The 19,542-nt window shown below is 34.7% G+C and overlaps 2 protein-coding genes across 3 annotated transcripts; both read left to right on the top strand.

Annotated features, from left to right (window-relative positions):
- Positions 1 to 703: 703 nt before the first annotated feature.
- Positions 704 to 7,580, top strand: LOC135682901 (cholecystokinin receptor type A). Its single transcript, XM_065197990.2, has 2 exons — positions 704 to 2,049; positions 6,648 to 7,580. Exons 1-2 carry the CDS (start codon positions 1,066 to 1,068, stop codon positions 6,699 to 6,701), a joined length of 1,038 nt encoding a protein of 345 aa, XP_065054062.2. The 5' UTR covers positions 704 to 1,065; the 3' UTR covers positions 6,702 to 7,580.
- A 240-nt stretch (positions 7,581 to 7,820) lies between these two features.
- On the top strand, positions 7,821 to 19,274 carry LOC135682904 (uncharacterized). 2 transcript variants are annotated; one of them, XM_089113144.1, is made up of 4 exons: positions 7,822 to 11,711; positions 16,378 to 16,674; positions 17,230 to 17,625; positions 17,880 to 19,274. In XM_089113144.1, the coding sequence occupies exons 2-4, from the start codon at positions 16,398 to 16,400 to the stop codon at positions 17,894 to 17,896; spliced, it is 690 nt and encodes a 229-aa protein (XP_088969270.1). In that variant the 5' UTR covers positions 7,822 to 11,711; positions 16,378 to 16,397; the 3' UTR covers positions 17,897 to 19,274. The 2 variants fall into 2 exon arrangements, with proteins under 2 accessions (XP_065054067.2, XP_088969270.1); XM_065197995.2 differs by lacking the exon at positions 17,880 to 19,274 and having other exon boundaries at positions 7,821 to 11,711; positions 17,230 to 17,845.
- The last annotated feature ends 268 nt before the right edge of the window (positions 19,275 to 19,542 follow it).

Below are 19,542 nucleotides of genomic sequence, written 5' to 3'. Positions count from 1 at the left end.
TGGTAAAGCTCTTGTCAAAGCATTTTTGAAAAAACCAAAAAGGTAACTGCAAAGCACAAATTATAACCTTTGCAAATGAAGAAAATCAAACAACAAAACTTTGTTGACAAATCTAAACCTTATAGATTTTGAAACTTTCTTTAACATTGAAATTCGAAGGTTTACAAGTGACGAAATTCAAACTAAACACGCGTATCTTCCAAAACATCTTCTCTTCACCACAACAAAACCAGACCAGCAGCAAATTAATTGTTTACTCTCCTATCAATATCAACTGAATAAAAAAGAAAATCAACAATGTTTCAAGGCTCAGTAATCTGGAATAGTTTTCTCCTCGACTTGAAAAAACATTCGATAAAAAATACTTTACCGACATTTACCACTAGCCAATACCCTGCTCGCTAGTTCTTTATCCTAACCAATCCTGGTATATGAAGTTACTCTTTCCTTAAAGTTAGCACAGTTGAATCCTGTTACGTTGGACTTTCAAGATGGAAGGGCGGAGGGGCTGCAGAGGTTACTTAAGCCCCCCAAAAAATTTCCAGAATGTACTTGAAACCATATAAACAATCTTTTTGCTCTTGGTGCTTAGCATGTTTAACGCCCCCCCCCCTCCGAGAAAATGTTTTAGCCCCCGCAAAATGTAATATGCTCCGCGGTCCCTGTGACAGCTGTATCATATTGCAATTTGCAATTGTAATATTTGGTTATCAAACATGCAAAACATTTTCGTTTAAGTAATTGAAGATAACATCAATTTCATCTAATGCTTGTACGTAATTAAATGCTGTAAATGAAATTGATTTTGAATTTGAATTTTAATTTTACTTGCTGCGGAATGCCCGACCGACAGATTCTCTGACAAAATGCAGATGGCTCCTTTGTTATAAGACACAAAGACGGAAGTAAATCAAAAGTTTGTCGAATGCGTCAGTTTGTTGGCACTGGTCTGTTTTTAGAGAATACTTTTTGAAGGTTCCAAGGAGGTAGGAGTTATAAGATAGGAACTGCTTTCACTTGGACAGAGTCAGAGAGCTTCTAGCAACAACAAGGGACTTAGCGAAAATGGGCCTAGACGCGGACCTTGGTACTCAGGCCAGCTTTCCTCTTAGAGGTTGGGAAGTTGCGTTATACACCATCATAACTATCGTTGGTATAACGGGAAACTCCATGGTGATAATCGTTTTGAAACGGAATAAAGATATGAGAAACTGTGCATTTGGAATATACTTGGGATCACTGGCATTTGTTGATGTATTGGTGTGCATTTTGTGTCTGCCTGTGTACATAACATCCACTGATGTCTTCAAGAATCATCCTACTGGTAAGGCTGGGGACATTGTTTGCAAAACATGGACAAACTATTTTATTTTGTTCTACTTTGCTGTGATTTCTGTCTACACACTTGTTGCCATTTCATACGAAAGATATCTAGCCATTTGCCATCCCGTTAAATCAAGAGTTCTTTCATCGACAGCACGAGCGAAAAAAATTGTTATCGCAATCTGGATTTTTGCTATAGTCCCAAACATCGCACTGATTGCTGGGATGAAATGGGCAGAGCCAGGCAAGGCTAGTTTCGGGGCACATTGTACAGCCGTGGAATTCAACGACACTGGCATTTGGATTATGTTTTATGTCATAATTTTGGTCATGCAATACCTCATACCCATCACATGCATGGTTGTTTGTTTTGCCAAAATCAGAAAAGCCCTTAACCAGTACAAAAAGAAGGCCATCTCATGCAATGCACCTCACGTGAGGGCTGGTGAATTGTCAGTGCTTCGTACACGAGGAAAGACAATCCGAACTGTCATCATCATGATTTCAGCATACTTCCTGTGCTGGTCTCTGAACCAAGTCCTCTATTTCCTGTTGAATATCGGCTATGGCATCGTTTGGAACGGTGATCTTATGCAGGTCAGCGTCGTCATGTGTTTTTTGTCCTCATGCATCAACCCGATAATCTACGCACGCAGGAGCACTCAGTTCAGGCAAGAGTTTTCCGCTCTCCTTGTCTGTTGTTTTGGCAAAAAGAGAAAAAGAGAGGTATACGCTGTTGCTTGCTAAAAGTTATTTATTTTATATTTGTTTTCGTTGTTTTCTAGTGTACCAACAGATTTTTTCATCCTGTCTTATTATTTAACGAAGCATTTTCATGTCTGCATATCCGGAATATTTAGCCTCTATTTCTTATTTTCCTCATTTTACTACAGAAGTCGATCTGCCCCTTTTCTCTTTTCTCTCTTTCAAATTCAATAAATCACTAAACATTATCACTATACAATTTTAACAAAAAGAAGCCATTTAAAACCACACCACACTGTTTAACCAGTATTACTGTAATATTGCCTGAAGAAGATTATTAGGCAAGCAAAAGAAATTATGTCATCCGTTCGTTTGTACATCTTGCGTTTCTTCCTTCTATCAAGTTTGTAGTTACTCGGGCCTGGTAACAAGATGTTCTTGGAACCAAAGACACTTTGATTTTTTAAAATAACATCATATGGCACAGGGCCGTCGTAAACGAGGGGGTTGGGGCTGTATTATATTACCTTTAAAACACTGTACTGAATTGAAGGCAATACAATAGGCAGCCCCCCCCCCCAAACATGAATTTCGTTCTGACGACAGCGTTATAGTGACATTGTTGCATCTTTTTTGTTGGCGTGGAGGTAGGGGTTTGTTGGCAACTTTCCTTATTTTTGAAGAATTCGGTATAAAGAATCAACGTTGGTGCTAATTTTTTCAATTATTCCTACAAAAGGAAAAAGGTTCGCAAATCAGCGATACCAAGCATGTTTTTGGAAATAACCCCTCGGTGATAGTAAAAGAGGTGTCCCGAATTTTTTCTTTAGGGTGTTGCTCCATATCCCTCAACGTAATTTTCTCTGACCACGGTTATGATAAGATTGCTGTCTAGACTTAAGTAGTAGCTGCATAGTTAAATCCTGCAGCAACAAGGTACTATTTTTTAAAACATCCGCCCAAGCAGTAATATGACCCGGGCACCAATGACCTAGCTTTCCATGGCTTAACTATTTATATTCTCTTTCAACTCAGTTTTGAACCCCTACTCTTTGAAATCTGCAACAGGCATTCTATTTAATGCACTGGCTTTTATCTGTGCTATTATTGCTTGCAAACAAGAAATTTCCTTAAGGAACAAAGGTAAAGATATGTTTAAGTAAATTTAGAGGATGTTTTTCATTTCAAAGAACACGAAATCATTTATAAGTTTGCAAATATGTACTGTTTTAAGACAACACTCTGCGCCCTATAAATGAGAATTTGAGAAAGGTCACTAAAAAGTGTATGCAATGTTTAAAGGGCACGCCTTTGCTGTATTAAAAAAATTAGTTTATATGATTAAGAGAGAAATCCTTTTACTTCCTTACCACTTTCAAATACTTTCATATCATTTCAAGATGCATCCAGGGCTGGATTAATCCAATGGACAAACTAGGCCATGGCCTAGGGCCCTGCGGATTTGGGTCCCCGCGCTAGCAAAGTAAATTTTTATCTATAATGATGGCATTACTGAAATAGGAAGCAGAAGCGGCATCGTGGCACCAGGTTGGGAACTTTGTTCTGTACATGGAATGTTTTTTTCAAAAAATCTGCAATGTGTGCAAAAATTTAATTGTTTCAAACATTTTTCTTTCTACTATTGGCCAAAAAAAGCTGTGTGACTTGTGTCTCTTGATGATAGAACCAGACTTGAGCAAAAGAGTCGCTAAATGGTGACATCATAAACATTTATTTTTAAGTTTTCAATTTTTAAGGCATGATCAGAAAGGACACGATAAAATGTCTCTAATTGTGCAAATCTGTTGCAAATCTGTTGCCATTTGAAGTTTGCTAATGGATTTCTGATAATCAGGCTGTGTTCAAATATTTTATAGCTGATTCAGAACCTTTATTTATAGAACTTCCACGACTGCCATATAAGGAATGTGCAAAATGTACAATGTATGGCATAAACAAAAGCAACTGTAGACCGATTTTTTGTTACTTCTGTAAAAAAGACAAAGATTGCCAAAAGCAACAACTTTGCCCCTATCAACTACGGGAAAAATTTATTTTCTTTAAAGCGTAAAGATTTGGAAAAACATACATTGCAAATTAAAGAGAATCCTTCTACAAAAGCTGCAAATAATGACTCTTGAAAAGCTATGGAACGTATAGCTCTCCAAATTACTTATACAAAACCCTTTTTCTGTCTTACAATACAATAAAAACAATAGATATATTGTTGCTTTATCCTTTTTTCTCATTTGTTTTATTTTTCTTTTTGCTGTATTTGCTTTGCATCTTTTATTTTTATTGTCAAAAGAATGCTACAGAACGTCCAGGGATGTGCCGATTGCCCCCCCCCCCCCCCCAATGTCTGCAAAACTCCAAGAAAATTGGTTATGCAGCGGGGGCCTTAGCGTTAATTGGGAAGTTTGACTAAAAGTCAATTTATTTATTTGTTGGTCATGGTTGGTCATACTCAACTTTCTTTGTGGTAATATTGCAAATAATTTGCCATAACTAATGGCTTTAAGATGCAGTCGGTTGAAAGTTTCAGACTCTTAATTTGCTATTGCGCAGGGCCAGCGAAACCGGGGGGGGGGGGGCGAGGGCCATGGACCCCACTTTTCTGCAAAGCAAAATAGACAGTTTTAGGAAAGGGGGAAAGAAATGTAGCATACCATTCTGCAAGAAACTTTGCCTAGTATTCCCTTAAAAATGCTCTTACCTTTAGCTTGGTTACTATGTTCTAATCATAGAAGACATAGATGAAATTGAACATTAGAATTTTATCGAAGAAATCGGTCGTTGTCTAAGTGGTACCACGATTTTCTGATTTTTTCATATTCAAGTAGCCGAACTTTCAAGGCATACAATGATACCAAATTTGAAACAAAAGTGGGAAAAATCCCATGTAAACGAAGATTTCCATAATTTGTTTATCAAAATTTTTAAACCGCATTTACACAAGGAAATTTTCATTGACAATTTTTCTTTGAGAAGTTAATTTTGCTCGTGTAGATTGGGGTGTATTGAGGAAAAATGACAATCTTTTACTTGATAATTGAACTTGTTTAAAAGCTGGCGTGCCAGTTTTTCTTTGCTTTTAGATACTCTGCAAAACCGTGAAAGCCTTCGGAATACGAAGGCAAAAAGTTGTAAAGTTGGAACATCAAGAAGAATGAGTATGCCCAGTATGAGTATGGGTATACAGATATTAAAGGAAGAAATTCCAGAGATTTCCCACCCACGAGTAAAAGTATCTTCTTCGTTAAAGAAGCTATTTTTTACAAGAAAATTTGACGCGAAAAACGTGCCGCGTCACAAAAACCGAGGCTAACCTATGAACTCCGCTGGCCAAAACGATTGTCAGAGCAAATAGATATTGTGAACGAGACTTGTTGTCTTCCTACACGAGCTACTAAGAATTGTCAAGTAAACAAATGTCAAATAAAACTTGTTGCTAATCTACAAGGGCAAGGAAACTTGTAAAGGAAAATTACCAAGAAAAAATTGCTCGTGTAGATGCGGCTATCGTTGACCTGTTAAGCCGACTATCGTTGTTTTGCGGTTGTGGCCGCATGTCTCATTTACAATATCGCATTGCATATCCGCGTTTCCAATGTACGGCCGTATTTATTTAAACAGGCTTATTGATCTTAAAGCTTCAAGTTACTTGACCCGGATTACACTGTGGTTTACGGGTGTACCTTGCAAGTGCGATCAGTAAAGTCCTGTTTTCTCCGGACTTACAATTCCTCTACATACAGGTACGAATGGCTCAAAACTTTGCACACGGCCAGGGCAGATGTCGGGTGAGCAAAGTGTGTCTCAAAACTTTTGTATTTGCTCTAGTCCGTCCTTTATAGCCAAATACAGCTACGAGAGGGAAGAAAAATTGTTTGCCAACTTTTGACAGGGTAAAGTTTAAAGGGGAGGAGGAATTTGAAAAATTTGAGACACTCTTTGGTAGCTAAGAATCTGCATTTTTTGCTGATAGAAGTCAGATTTTGTTACCTCAAACACAAGGGTCATTTTACAATCATTGCCAATTATTTTGATATAAGAATATCAAGTTGTTATTTCACAAAAGGACAAGTTGCAGAACAATAAATCGAGCTAAATGACAATATAGCATTCATGGTTGCAAGTTTTCTTTCGGGAAATTTCTAAAAATGATTGGAGAGGTTTTAGATGAAATTTGTCTTTTAGGTTCGGATGCATTTTGCAACCCTGATAACATTGACCCCCCCCCCCTCTCCTCTAAAAATTAGCCTAAAAGAAAAGACTTTTGGCTCCGTTTAATAACTTTATTCTCCATTTAATTTCTCAGTCGTGTGTTTATCTCCACCCAAAAATGATACAAGTAGCAGTTTCGGCACGACCAAAATTTAAATATTCACTAGATACAAACCAAATAATGAATATTTAATTGCTAGAAATTTAATTATAAAAACTGTCCTAAAATCAATTGAATTCTGGTGTCTGTCACCTGAATTCATAACTTTCAATACACAAATTTTGTGTTTTATAATTTCACTCAAAGTATGGCCTAATTACCTTTCAGAAATTAATGAAGCCAAGAAGCTAAATAAAATTTTGCTTAAACTAAGCTCTTTTGTTGAATCTAGCATACTATCACAGACGATTCGAGCACATATGGCACCATGAAGACAGTCATGTAAACACAAATGGATACTTAATATGGCTTTACACTTCGCATATCAAAGCTGGATTAAGCAGTAGATTGGACTGTAAACACAAGATTCCTGGTATTAAATCATGGGACTTGAATTTTATGATTTTTCTTTTGCTGCATCGTTTTTTCACAAATTGGCATTACTCTTTACTGCCGTTCATGTAATTTTTCGTGTTTTTAATGCTTCATTCATGCAAGTATTTTTTCACAAAAGTGATCTTTTTTAAGTTTTTATTTGGCTATATGCTACAAAAATTGCAAAAAACCAGGCCTAAATTAGGGGGGTTCTTGGAGAAACTACTCCCCCTTTAAATAATTTTCCGATTTGTTCTATGGTCCATTAATAGAAAATAGGTTATAATGAGGAAGGCTGCCCTTGAATTGAATATGCCAAAGTTCTCTTTACTTTGTGTCGTTCTAGTCTAGGTGAAATCGTAGCAGCAGTAATACAAATAAGTCAAAGATCATTTCGTATCTTACTCACAGTTTACCCCCAGTGCACCAAAGCCTGAAGAGACGAACTTTTTCCAAAATATAAAAGCTGCTGACTCTAAACTCAGATTATACACAGAAGCACTCATTTTACTAATGCATGTCCATTATTGTCGAATAAAATTCTTATAATTTGTACTTAAAATTTATTCTTATAATTATAAGAATGAAGTCCATATAACGAAACTTTTGCTTTTAAATGTGACCTTAAAAGGCAGTCTGTCCCCTATTGTGCTCAACTTTCTTTTCACGGGAGTGAAATTCACTCACCGTTGAACTTGTTCGATAATTAAACGATTTAAACCAATCAGAGACAACTTTGATTCCAGAGCTTTCGAATCAAGTGGCTGTGTTCCCGTTGTAATGAAGCTGTGGCTAGAAAAAAATGGCTCGCTTTTTGGTTCGTGCAACAGCCAGTGGCGTACCCAGGGCTGCAGTAGTGGGGGGGGGGGGTCTGTGGTGCAGCCCCAAGAAATGTTTTTGGACCACGCCCTTCAAACACTCGCAAATGCGGGGAAACGCCCTTTTTCCAAATTTTCCCCCATTATTTGATTCATTTTAGCTACGGTAAATAGCAAAGTATTTTACAATTGTTATTGACACAAGCATACAGTATACTACATCCCCCCCCCATGAGTTTTACATCGTTTTTAAACAGATCTTGAGGATCATATTTCAGAAAAGTGGGGGGGGGTCCCGACCCCCCTATCCCCCCCCCCCCCTTGGGTACGCCACTGGCAACAGCGAAAGGAAAGGCTTCCATTATTATCATTTAATTCCAGTAATTAAATCTTCTTGCTATTACCGATAGCTTTTTGCTCGCAGTTTCAATTATCGTCCACTATCGCAGCTAGGCCAGCCAAAGCAAGCATCGTAATCTGTAATCCGTTATCCGTTGAGGCGGGAAGACATATTAGCCAATCGTTGAGGAGACAGACTGCCTTTAAGTCATGTACACGTTGAAAATTGAACGAAATGTATATAATCTACTCAATATTATTGTTTTATAATATCATACAGCATATGTCGAAAACATTGTCAACTACTTAAACCTAACATATATTTACGCTTTCATTTGTTATATATCTTAGAAAAAAAAAAAACTTTATGTCTTTATATGGCTTGTCTATTTACAACAAGATACAATCTTGGATAATAGTGTCGAGGTTTTGCAATTTTCTCTCCATTTCTAACGTGGCGTCTTTGCTGTTTTTATATAAACGTTCAAATTTTGAATGGTTAGAGAGATTAAGTCCTTGCAATGTACGCTAGTGCTACTTATAATATTTTTTGGGGTTGTCTCAACAGAATTATCCAGGATTGTGGACTTGTATGACTGTAAAGTTCACGTTATTTCTGAAACTTTATACAGTTCAAACTTTGAGTGTTTTGAATCCGAATGTTATTTCTGAAACCTTATGCAGTTCAAACTCGGAGTGTTTTAAAACGAACCTTTTTTTCTAGAATCAATAGACATTATGTTTCATTAACACCGAATAGAATATTTTTTATATATAGATAATAGAAATTATATCGAACAGAATAATAAAGAAAATGAATGCATTATTTTCTTGGTACCCTAGATTCTGAATGTGTTATGATGGTTTGTATATTCTTTTCCCTTGTGAACTTTTTCAATTTTTAAATGCAGTACGCCAAAGCATTTTTACCGTCGTCAAGGATAGAACAAATGAGCTGTATTGCAGCCCCCATTAAATTTCAATAATGAATTACAGTCTCTTTTTCTCATAAACCTTTTTTGTTTTCTTGGTTTGATTTTTATCACTAAAGTTGGAAGTTCAAAGCAATGTATTAGTAATATAAAAGCCACATTTGACAGCAGATGTATTGAAAAGAGGCCACAGTATCTCAGATCTGTTTTTTTTTACTAATTACATAACCGTATTGCAACTATGTCTAGTTCCGTTGAAATTTATCTTAGAGCATATAAATATATAACTATTGGAATTTATCACCCTCCTTACCAAAATGTAATTTTATTTCTTGATGAATAAAGCAAGTTATTGGAGTTTTATTCACAAAGCTATGAAGGAATGCCAATACTTGAGGACTTAATTATGTAGCCTGGTTCTTCTCGCGGAGAAAACTTTATGGAAGACTGTGATCTATATAATACAGTAAAGAAGCAAGCATGCTACAAAAGAAACCCACCAAAATGTTTAGACTTGATCCTAACAGATAAGAAACACAGCTACATAAACACGGGTACATATCAGAAAGGTTTGTTCGATCACCATGAACTAGTCTATACTGTACTGAAAACTGAATTTTTCAATTATAAACCAAATTCTATTTCATACAGAAAAGCTTTTCCGTCAATATATTTAGCGAGGATCTTCAATCTAATTTTGCTAAAATATCTTAATGCAATGCATTCTACGACGTTTCAAGTCAAACGCTTATTTCTGTTTTCGATAACCATACCTTTGCGATGCAAAAAATTGTGAGAACAAATAATGCGTCATTCATAAATGATATATCAAAAAATTGTTAATGCTGGGAACGAAAGCGAAAAAAGAGTTCAAAAAATAAAACAGTCTCTAACAGGGAGGTTAAAAAAATGTAAAAAACAAATGCATCAAATTTATTAGAAGCATGAAAAGAAAATATTTCAAAAAAAATATAAAAAACTTCTGAAAAACTATCTAGCCATTATTAAATGAGAAAAATATAAAGCAAAATAAAGATATACTTAAAGAAGAGGATGAAATTCTCTCTGACATAATTGTAGTAGAACAGACGTTGAAAAGTCCATTTGTCAATTACACAAAAGCCTCAATATAACCCAACCATTATCTGACAATATGCAACAAACTTCTGATGTAAGTACAGCCTCATTACTACAAGATCATTAAAAATGTTTTATAACCAACTATCCTATCATCGTAAAAATCAAGAAAATGTTGAATTAATTTTTTTACGTTTAACTTCTGAATTATAACTTCCAAAGTTGTAAGACAGATAATTTATAACCTAGACTAAAACAAGACAACAGGGGCCGATGTTATTCCGTCAAAAGTTCTTAGAATAACAATAGATGATGTCCCTGAGCTATTAGTTGAAACATTTAATTGCTCTCTTTCTAATAAAATGTTTCTTTTTTTATGAAAATGACTAATGTGTGCCTAATTTTTAAAAAAAGGAGATACAACTAGTCAGAGAATTATAGACCAATAAATGTGCTCCTCTCATCAACTTCAAGGATATTTGAGAGTATCATGTTTAATCGAATCTACAATTACATCAATCTAAAACTGTTCCCTTTGCATTGTGGATTCATAAAAAGTTACAGCACACAACACACTTTATCGTGGCTAATTAAAGGCCTGACAAAGTGTTTTGATGAAAAAGATGATTATGGACTTATCAAACGCATTTGTTGTTTCTCTCTTAAAATTCTACTATCCAAAGTAAAATCTTGTTGCTTTTGTGACAACGCAATGTTAATTAATTCCGATTTTTCGTGAATGGATGAAAACAAAGCAGGGAGTTCTTCAAAGATTAATCTTAGCTTTGTTTCTTTTCAACATTTACATTAATGATGTCATCCTTTCACTGGAACAAAAGAAAAACCGAAACCGATGCAGACGACAGTACAATTTGGCTGCCAAGTACTGATATCAATGAACTAACTATTGACCTAGATTTAATACTTTGTCATATAGATGTAGCCAAACATGGACCGCAATTCCTAACCAAATAAATCATCTCAAGCATTTGAAGATAAAAAAATCGAAATTCTCATTTTTCAATCGATTTGTGACCTTTCCCAGGAATATATATTCAAAATCTACTATGTTTGATTGTTTTTCTTGCAATTGCTACTTAAACTTTTGGATTTTATATAGTCAGTAATGAGTTGGTACTGTTAAATACATATGGTTTTATGATGCACCCCTCTTATTTCTTGGTTTTTTCAATGAAAACATCTGAAATGGACAAATATGTCCTTATGATCCCGAAAGCATTAAATAAACTATACAATACAACACTATCCCCGTTTATCAAGATCTTATACTGATTTTCGTTATCATGACATTGTGAAACGTTTATCTTGGAAAACATGACAGCGCTGGAAGAAAAAACCAAAAACTACATGACCATAAACCAATAGCCAAGATAATGCTTCAAGTGATCTAAGCCAGTAATCGTGAATTGTTCAAAGAGGTTTCATCAAACTAGAATTATTTTAGAATTGAAATGCTGAAGGTTAGATTTGTTTGGATTAGAAATCAATCGCACGTTCCAGGAACCTTTGCATTTACTCAAGACACCTGTGATCTTAGCTATCTGACAACGTGAACTTAGCTATTTGAATAGCAAATAGAGGATGCCATAGCGTTCTGCCACACATTGTGCATTTTGCTACGTGTTTAAAGACAAATTGTTGTAGCAGTTCAACTCAAGAAGGTTTGACAAAGCTAAAGAGATTGAGAGAGACAGTCAAAAGAAAAGTCGAAATATTATCTTCAAACGTGATAAGGTAAGTCTGGGATTTTTCTATGAAAGATGTTTACAAAGAAGCGATAGGTTGTAATGTTCAATCTTGAAGGACATCGATAGTACGAGAAACAGAGTATAAAGGAAAGTTAGCTCAATTTTGTTGAATCATTATTCAGCCTTTCAGTTCCTTATCAGTATATGAGTCATGATAAAATTACATCAATAAACGTATAAAAAGAAATTAATGAAACGTTATTGGAGAAAAATAAATAAAATTAACCACAATGTACTCAACTAGGTAAATTTTCGTTATTACTATTAGAACTCTAAGCCTATTAGTACTTAAAACCTTTTTGACCCATGATTGACAAATCTTACAGCTCTAATAAAATTTCCATTCAGCGTAATCTTCCAAATCAGTTTGTATGCTAGCGCCTATCTATGATTTAAAGCGAAATTTAAGCAATGCATGGTTGGATATTGAACGACGGATATTTGATCACAGAACCGTATAATTTTTTCGGAAGCTTATTGGCATCTTATTTCAAACCATTCCTAGATTTACTTCTGTTTGTTTCATATGTTTTTCAATTTTTTAAGCATTCTCTGCTACTTTCATCTTTCTGAAGGCATCCTGTACAGTAGTATTCTTATGTTGCCAATAATCAAATACTTTCTCTCTGTAAATACAACAGATGGCGCGCGGTACAATATAATGCTATATTAACGATAAATGTAAGTAAATTGTACCAGGAAAAAAAATTCTTTAAATGAATAACAAATATTAGTATTATTGTTTACTTTCTCTCTATGTTTTGTCAAAAAAATGACAGAGTAAATACTTATAGATCCAGATTTTGCATTTCATTTGTTGGTACCGAGCATGATGCTCAGAGCATTCGAAAGAAGTTTTAGGACAAAAGTCCTCCTTCTCCTTGTGACCACACCTCGAGATTCCTCCACCTTTAATTACTATGAGATAACTACTTCCCTCAATCTAAGTGGTAGTTTGGTCACGGCAGGGACTCGAACCGCAGACACTTGGATCTAGGCTGCAACCTCAACAACTGAGCCATCCTTGCACCTAGACCTTTGTGATTTCCCTCTTGTAGTTTCCTGTCATTGGCTTTAACTTAAGAAGAGACATAATAAAAATATATTTCATAGAGAGACGACTCCACTGTCTCGGAAGACCTTTTAATTTCTCTACTGTTTTCATATTAATTAGATAAGCTTTTTCATATTGAAATCTACTAAGGCTTAAATTAACTTTGAAAAGATGTGCAGTAGATGATATCGTTTTCTGACTGGCCGTCTGCTTAAGGCTGTAAGCAAACAAAACTTCCAGTTTTGAAGTCTGGATGTTAAAGTTTTGCAATTTTAATTCTTACTAAATCATGTTTGCTGAAAAACAACGTTAAACTCCAATAAAAATATGTGAAATCAAACACTGGGATGGCGCTTTCATCATATCCTTAACAAAGATTTAATAAAGCCAGTAAAAAAACAAACTAAGATAGGTCACTCTTATTGCAGCTGTTTATGCAAAAGTCCAAATATTGTGAGCGAAAACTCTAATTTCATTTCCAATATAAGCTCTTATTTCAACCAGTAAACAAATAACAGGGATGTAGTGCTATCAAGTTGAATAAGTTCTAGCTAAAAATTAACTCCGCGGTCATATTGTCGAATGTTCTCCTTGCAATGCAGATATTTCATAGCTAACATGAAGATGGGATTTCGGAAAATATATACTTCACAGTGACCAAATTTGCCTAGAAGGGACTCTTGTTCCTTCATTGTCACTACACCAAGGCCTGTTTAAGCTTCAAAGAGGGGGAAAGGGGGTGGGCAAAATGTTAGTGTAATCTTGCTTCCAAGACACTTACATCCTGTCTTTATTCAAAACAAAAATAAACAGGCTTGATATTTTCCTCTCTCTCTCTTCCTAATTCTTCCTCCTTCGTAATTTCTCATTCAACCTTCCTTGCAAGGCCTTAGCTACAGGCATCTGTGTTTTTCCTTAACATTACCAACTAAAAAAAAGAAAAATTAATTTTTCAAATAGTTTAGTGTTTTTACATCTTGTGACCGATAACGTTTTCATGCTAGTATTTTATCGGCTATTTTAACTACTACGCATGCAACACCAATCTATTTAAACACTCTACTGCCAAAAAATTCAAGGGAGATTCAAAGAATGACACAACTATGAAAGGTAAAAGACATGATTAAGAGCCTCTGTCAGCTGACGATGCTCTGTTCAAAACATCGTGAAACAATACACCTATTTGGGGTGCATTGTAATTGTTAGTTGATTAAAGTATTGACCCCTGATTCATAACCTATAGACTATACAGTATATGATACATAGAGACTACTTTAAGGGATGATTTTTAGCCCAAATTTTTACTAACATTATCGAATATAGAGCCTTATCAATTCCAGTCCTTTTCTTTATACCCATTTTTGTAAATGATTGTTTATATAAGCGGGTTGGGCCTAGATTCTAATAAAGTTGAGCCTTCATCCGAATATTGAGACATTCTTCAATGAAATCTTTTGTAGAACCCAAGAAGGCGTGACAAGAAGAACGGACCCAACCTCAATTGCTAAAATTTGTTTTGATGATGTTTAAAATACAGGGCGTGTATCAAATGCTCTCAATATTTAGTTCATTCTGCTGAAAACGAACAAAGAGACAGTGTACGAAGACCCTGTTCACTAGTTATTTGAGCACTTGTTAATATCACTAAACGTCATTTCAAAAGCCCCCATTCAAAGAAAGTATCAGGTGCTTTCAGGCCATTTTACATCGATGATTCTATCTATTCAAAAATGCTATTCAAATTGATATGATCGAAAAGGAAAGTCTTTTTGATAAATATAACGAAAACAAATTCTAAACTGTAACAGCAAGTAAAACGACTTCGAGTTCAAGAAATTTGCGATATCTTGAAAATACTGTCATGTATTATCACTAATCATGTACTCCAAGGAACGAAACAAAACACGATTCAATGTTAGATAACTGATGTAAGCGTTAGCAGGATTGTTATTAGCCTGCCTGCAGACTCTTGAATTGAATTGCAAAATTCAATTCAAGAGTTTGCAGGCAGGCTAGATTGTTCTATGAAACGGATGCATGTGTTAGGGCACAGACCCTCCTTGGTATCTTCGTAAGACCCCACACAGTTATTATTATTTCATTCAGTAGTGTAATACGTGTCGATGTACACGGCATTATGTAGTGTTGTAATTTGAATGTTGATCTAATATTTGATTTAAAACAGTACTAGCTTATATGCTTTGATTCTCCATACCCAATAAATACATACACATGGTAAATGTCAATCGACAAGTAACAGTGATCATGATTATGTATGTCGTATGTGGTAACAGGTAACACGAAATTAGTTGAGGAGTTGGTTGGAGTTAGAGTTGAACTAAGGATTGTGATCGGCAAATATGTAAAATAAAACATATATGGATTTGATACTAAGTTTATACAAAATGGTGACTTATCTTGAATCTGCATCTTACACTTCGTCCATCATTAAATTTTAAGATAGGGGCACCGCTAAAAATGGTCCATGAGTAGAATTGTGTCCGCCTAACTGTATGTATGATTCTAACTTATCATTCTGCCTTCGTTGATTACAACAACACGATTTAAATGCTGAAATTTGAAGCATTGCACTAATTAGCAAGAAAAGAGAAGTCAGATTTAAACAATATGATATTTCAATATGAGTCAATTATAAAAGAAAATTCTTGCTTGCGAGTATTTAAAACTTGTTATTACTTAAATATGGGAGGTTTAGCATATGGCAATTGGTAATTGGAAATTGGCAATGCGAATTGCAAAGCAGTATTTTCATTACTGTAATGTAATCACTTTCCCAATTGATGCCGAAGTTTTAGTTGGTATAATGCAGAAACTGTATTTTATATAGTGATTAGGTGTGAATGGCGTCTTGTAAGTTCAATGATTTCTGTTAACGAAACATCAAATTTGGGGAAGATGTGCGTCTCTTTGTTTTTAGGCAGCACTTATGATACACCAAAATTAAACGAATTATAAAAAATTCAAGCCAACTGCTCGTTATGAATCTAAAAAATTTATTTGTTAATTTCTGCTTGAAATGACACAGCAGTCTAACGACACAGCTGCATTAAGTTCCATAATTAAAGAAAGAGACAATAAATTTTCCATCATTAAGCATCTTTGAAATTGAAAAATGAAAGTAAACCGTTATACTATGGATAATTTTGTTTGGTATTATTGAGTCATAATAAACAGTTTTGTAATGTAGAAATTCACAAAAAGCCTTCGTATAAGAACGTGGATTCCTTAGCCAATGAGACTCACTACTAAGTTAAAATATCCCTTCCCAATTCGAAATGAAATTTTCGATCCAATAATAAAATCAAAATATATCAAATGCGATAAGCAGATATTTAAAAATGTTCTTAACGTTGAAAACACGCTGGTCTAATCAATTAACTATCTCAGGGCTTACGACGAAGAGGGACTCGGGGTGTCATACCCAACCCACATTTGCAAAGCAATATAGTTTATTCAAAATGTATTCTTATGGGTGTTAAATTTTCCCTTGTCCCCCATCCCCTATTTTCCAACTTTTCTCGGATCCCATGAAACTTCAGACATAATATCGGGCCATTATTTCTATTTTATCTTGCAGGGAAATCTAAATTGACAATAATGAGGATTTTCTTACTGATCATAACTGTGCTACCTCTTAATTCATCGTCAATGGAAGAAAGCAAATTTGGTGCAGTTTTTAAAGAAATCCACAATCCACAAAGAAGAGTGACAAGTATGTTTGACAAGTCATTTCATAAATGCAGTATTGACGCAGCCTGCAATTATGTGGCAAAAAATATACAAACAAATAGGTTTGACAGATACAAACTTAATCAAGACATTGGCAATGAAAGAACAAATCTTATTATTTGGGCTAAACAAGAAAGATACAAAGGTAAGCATTATCTCTCCTTTCAGCATTTATGGTGAATACAGAGCTAAACGACACAAACTTGTTAATATGATATATCTTGCTGCCTTGATTTTGTCTTTGCAAGGCCCAAGATAAGTTTTTTGGACAAAATATCCATATTCTTGTTTGAGGAACATAAAATAAAATTCATTTTTTGCCCGAGAAGTTTACTTTCTATTAATGGCTACAGGTACTGGTTCATTGAATCTCAAACTTTATTTGCCAACAAGGGGTTTATATATTTATTTGAAGAATTAAAATATGCATCAAAGCGCATCCAATAAACACAGAAACGGAAACAAAAGCACAAATAAAGGTACATTTCCCAATTTTCCGACGCTATGTGATCAAAAAAGCCTACTTCTTTCTTTGAAATCTAGTCACAGAATAAGAATAATAATTTGAAATTTTTCTTATTCTGTGATCTGGTACAATATCATGAAACTTCTCAAAGAAGCTCAGAGTAGGTTTTTTTGAATTATGCATAGGCAGTTTTTTTGTTATTGTATGTTTATATAAATTACGGAAATTTTTCAGCCTCTACTGTGAATATTGCCCTAAAGAAGCCTTCGTTTCAATCTTCAAAATGGGAAAGTACTAATTTCTTTTTCGCAAGATTTGCAAATGATGGAATTGCTGAAACATACTCGTGTACAACAGCTGAAATTAACCCTTGGTGGCAAGTTGTCTTAGGTAGAAGAGCTGCAGTGAAAATTGTTAGGGTGTTACCGATGCATCCCCCAGTTGGCCTTGGTGTGACTGTCGGCGACCAGTATCTAAACAATGGCCTCAGCAACAAGCAATGTCATTTGGAAGCAGATAGTGACTTTCACGTCTTCAGGTGCTCAGAAGCAATTGGAAGATATGTGACAGTGTTTGCAAAAACCATGTCAAAGGAATACCTTGCAATCAATGAAGTTGAGGTTTACGAGGGTGAGTGCAGCAATGTATCATTATGATATTTCAGATAAAGCCCCACGAATCCATATACCATGTTTTACGGCCAAAGACTTTTTAGCCATACGACATAGAAGATAATTCACAATATACTATTCATATATTGACATATGCTTCCCCAGAGTCAATATTATAAACTCGTTAAAATCTGAAATAGACGATTCTCCATAGACAATTTTGTTATAAAGAACTTCAATAAAGCTATTATACTGATTATTAAAATTTTGCAGATCTCTCAATATACTGACCAATAATATCATCATGGATACTGGCAAGATCCATAGACAGATTACACTTGGTTGAAAAAAGGATGATGAAGTTCAACTGGACACACGAGCTTGCTTGAACACTTCATGATAAAAATTAAATATGAAAATATTTATAATTCGAAAATTTATGATAAGTCCGACAAATCTTTGATGATTTAATAATTATTGATGTAATTATTTATCCCCCATAAAACGAAAAAGCAGTTGTTTGCATCGTTGCCTCGCATTTTCTTGGTAGGTTACGAATTCTAGATGTAGGAATACATTGTACATATACTCTATGTAATTTTTACTGCATATCAGTTTCAATTATTAACGAAAAATTAGATAGATATAAGCACAATATATTGTCTTAAATTCTAAGGATTCCGGTTTATTCATCTTATTTAGAACAGTCTATGGCACTAGAAACTGTAAAGCAAAGGTTATTTAATGCTTATCCAAAGTAGGATTGTTATGATGGATTTCAAACCATTTACAATTATTAACGAGAACATATTGACATTTTTAAAGCATATTGTGGGGGATTAGATTAATTGCCTTCGCCATCAGAGCATTTTTTCAAATTTAGTTTCACTCTAAATATTTGACTGCCCATTTCCCTTAGTATTTTAGTCATTTTAGTGTTAAACACTTGTGCGATTGGAAACACTCTTTTGATTTGGAAAAAAGCAAATGAAAAGAAGTGTACCCAAACATCAGGAATGTGGAACATCGCAATTGATTAAATTTACATCGAAACGCATATTGTTGATTATACTGAATTTATGTCGCTCTTATCGTTAAAGCTTGCCTACAATGATTACACAAGATCTGGTTGGCCATACTTTTTCAATGAATGTCAATTAATAGTGCGATTCAACCTTTAAAAAACGCTTTTGAAATAAACGAAATAATTCCAAAACCAACTTGATTACGTTCAAAGTATCGCACTCGTAATGTTCAAAGTTATGGTGCAAGTTTGGAAAACATTTGTGAAGCAATTAGGCGCCATAGTTTTTTGAAAACCAATTACACAAAACTATGAAATATTGGCAACACTTTTAAATAATAAATTTGAAAAAATTACTTTTCAAATGACCAGATAAATTAATGATAAGTTAACTTTACATTGGATGGTCTCGATTGCTTGAAACATTTCGAAGCTTTCTAAGATTCAATCGAAAATTTTTGTAGCAGGTTATGTTAATTGTGACACGATACATTTAAAGCTTTATTTCCAAGATTACATCTATGTCTTGGAGAACCAGTAAAATCATTATTGGCTTTGGAGTTTAAGGAAAGTAGCATATTTCCGGTTATTTTTTATAACAACCCTTTTTCTTTAAATGCCATTTAGGCTTTTTAATGTTGCGGTTTTCCGCAGAAATTCTTTCTTTTAAGGAGGGGACAAGTTTTTGTCTTGGACAATTTTCAGTTTTATTTTGTCTTTTAATTGCTATAGATTAGAAAGATGGACTCGATGTTCTGTGGCAAAGTGTATCAATTGAGTTCTGTTGCGACATGCCACGAAGTTGCCTAAGCCACTAGGCCCGTTGCGGCAAATAATGTCCTTGCAATGCTTTTAACCCTCTCTCTTATAGCAATGATACAAATTTACAATTCTAGACATCCAAGCACAAAT

This window comes from Rhopilema esculentum, chromosome 16 (assembly GCF_057945365.1).
Source record: "Rhopilema esculentum isolate cy_ngs chromosome 16, ASM5794536v1, whole genome shotgun sequence".
Lineage (NCBI taxonomy): Eukaryota > Metazoa > Cnidaria > Scyphozoa > Rhizostomeae > Rhizostomatidae > Rhopilema > Rhopilema esculentum.
Note: the sequence above shows the minus strand (reverse complement) of the source record. Positions and strands in the feature narration are given on the sequence as shown.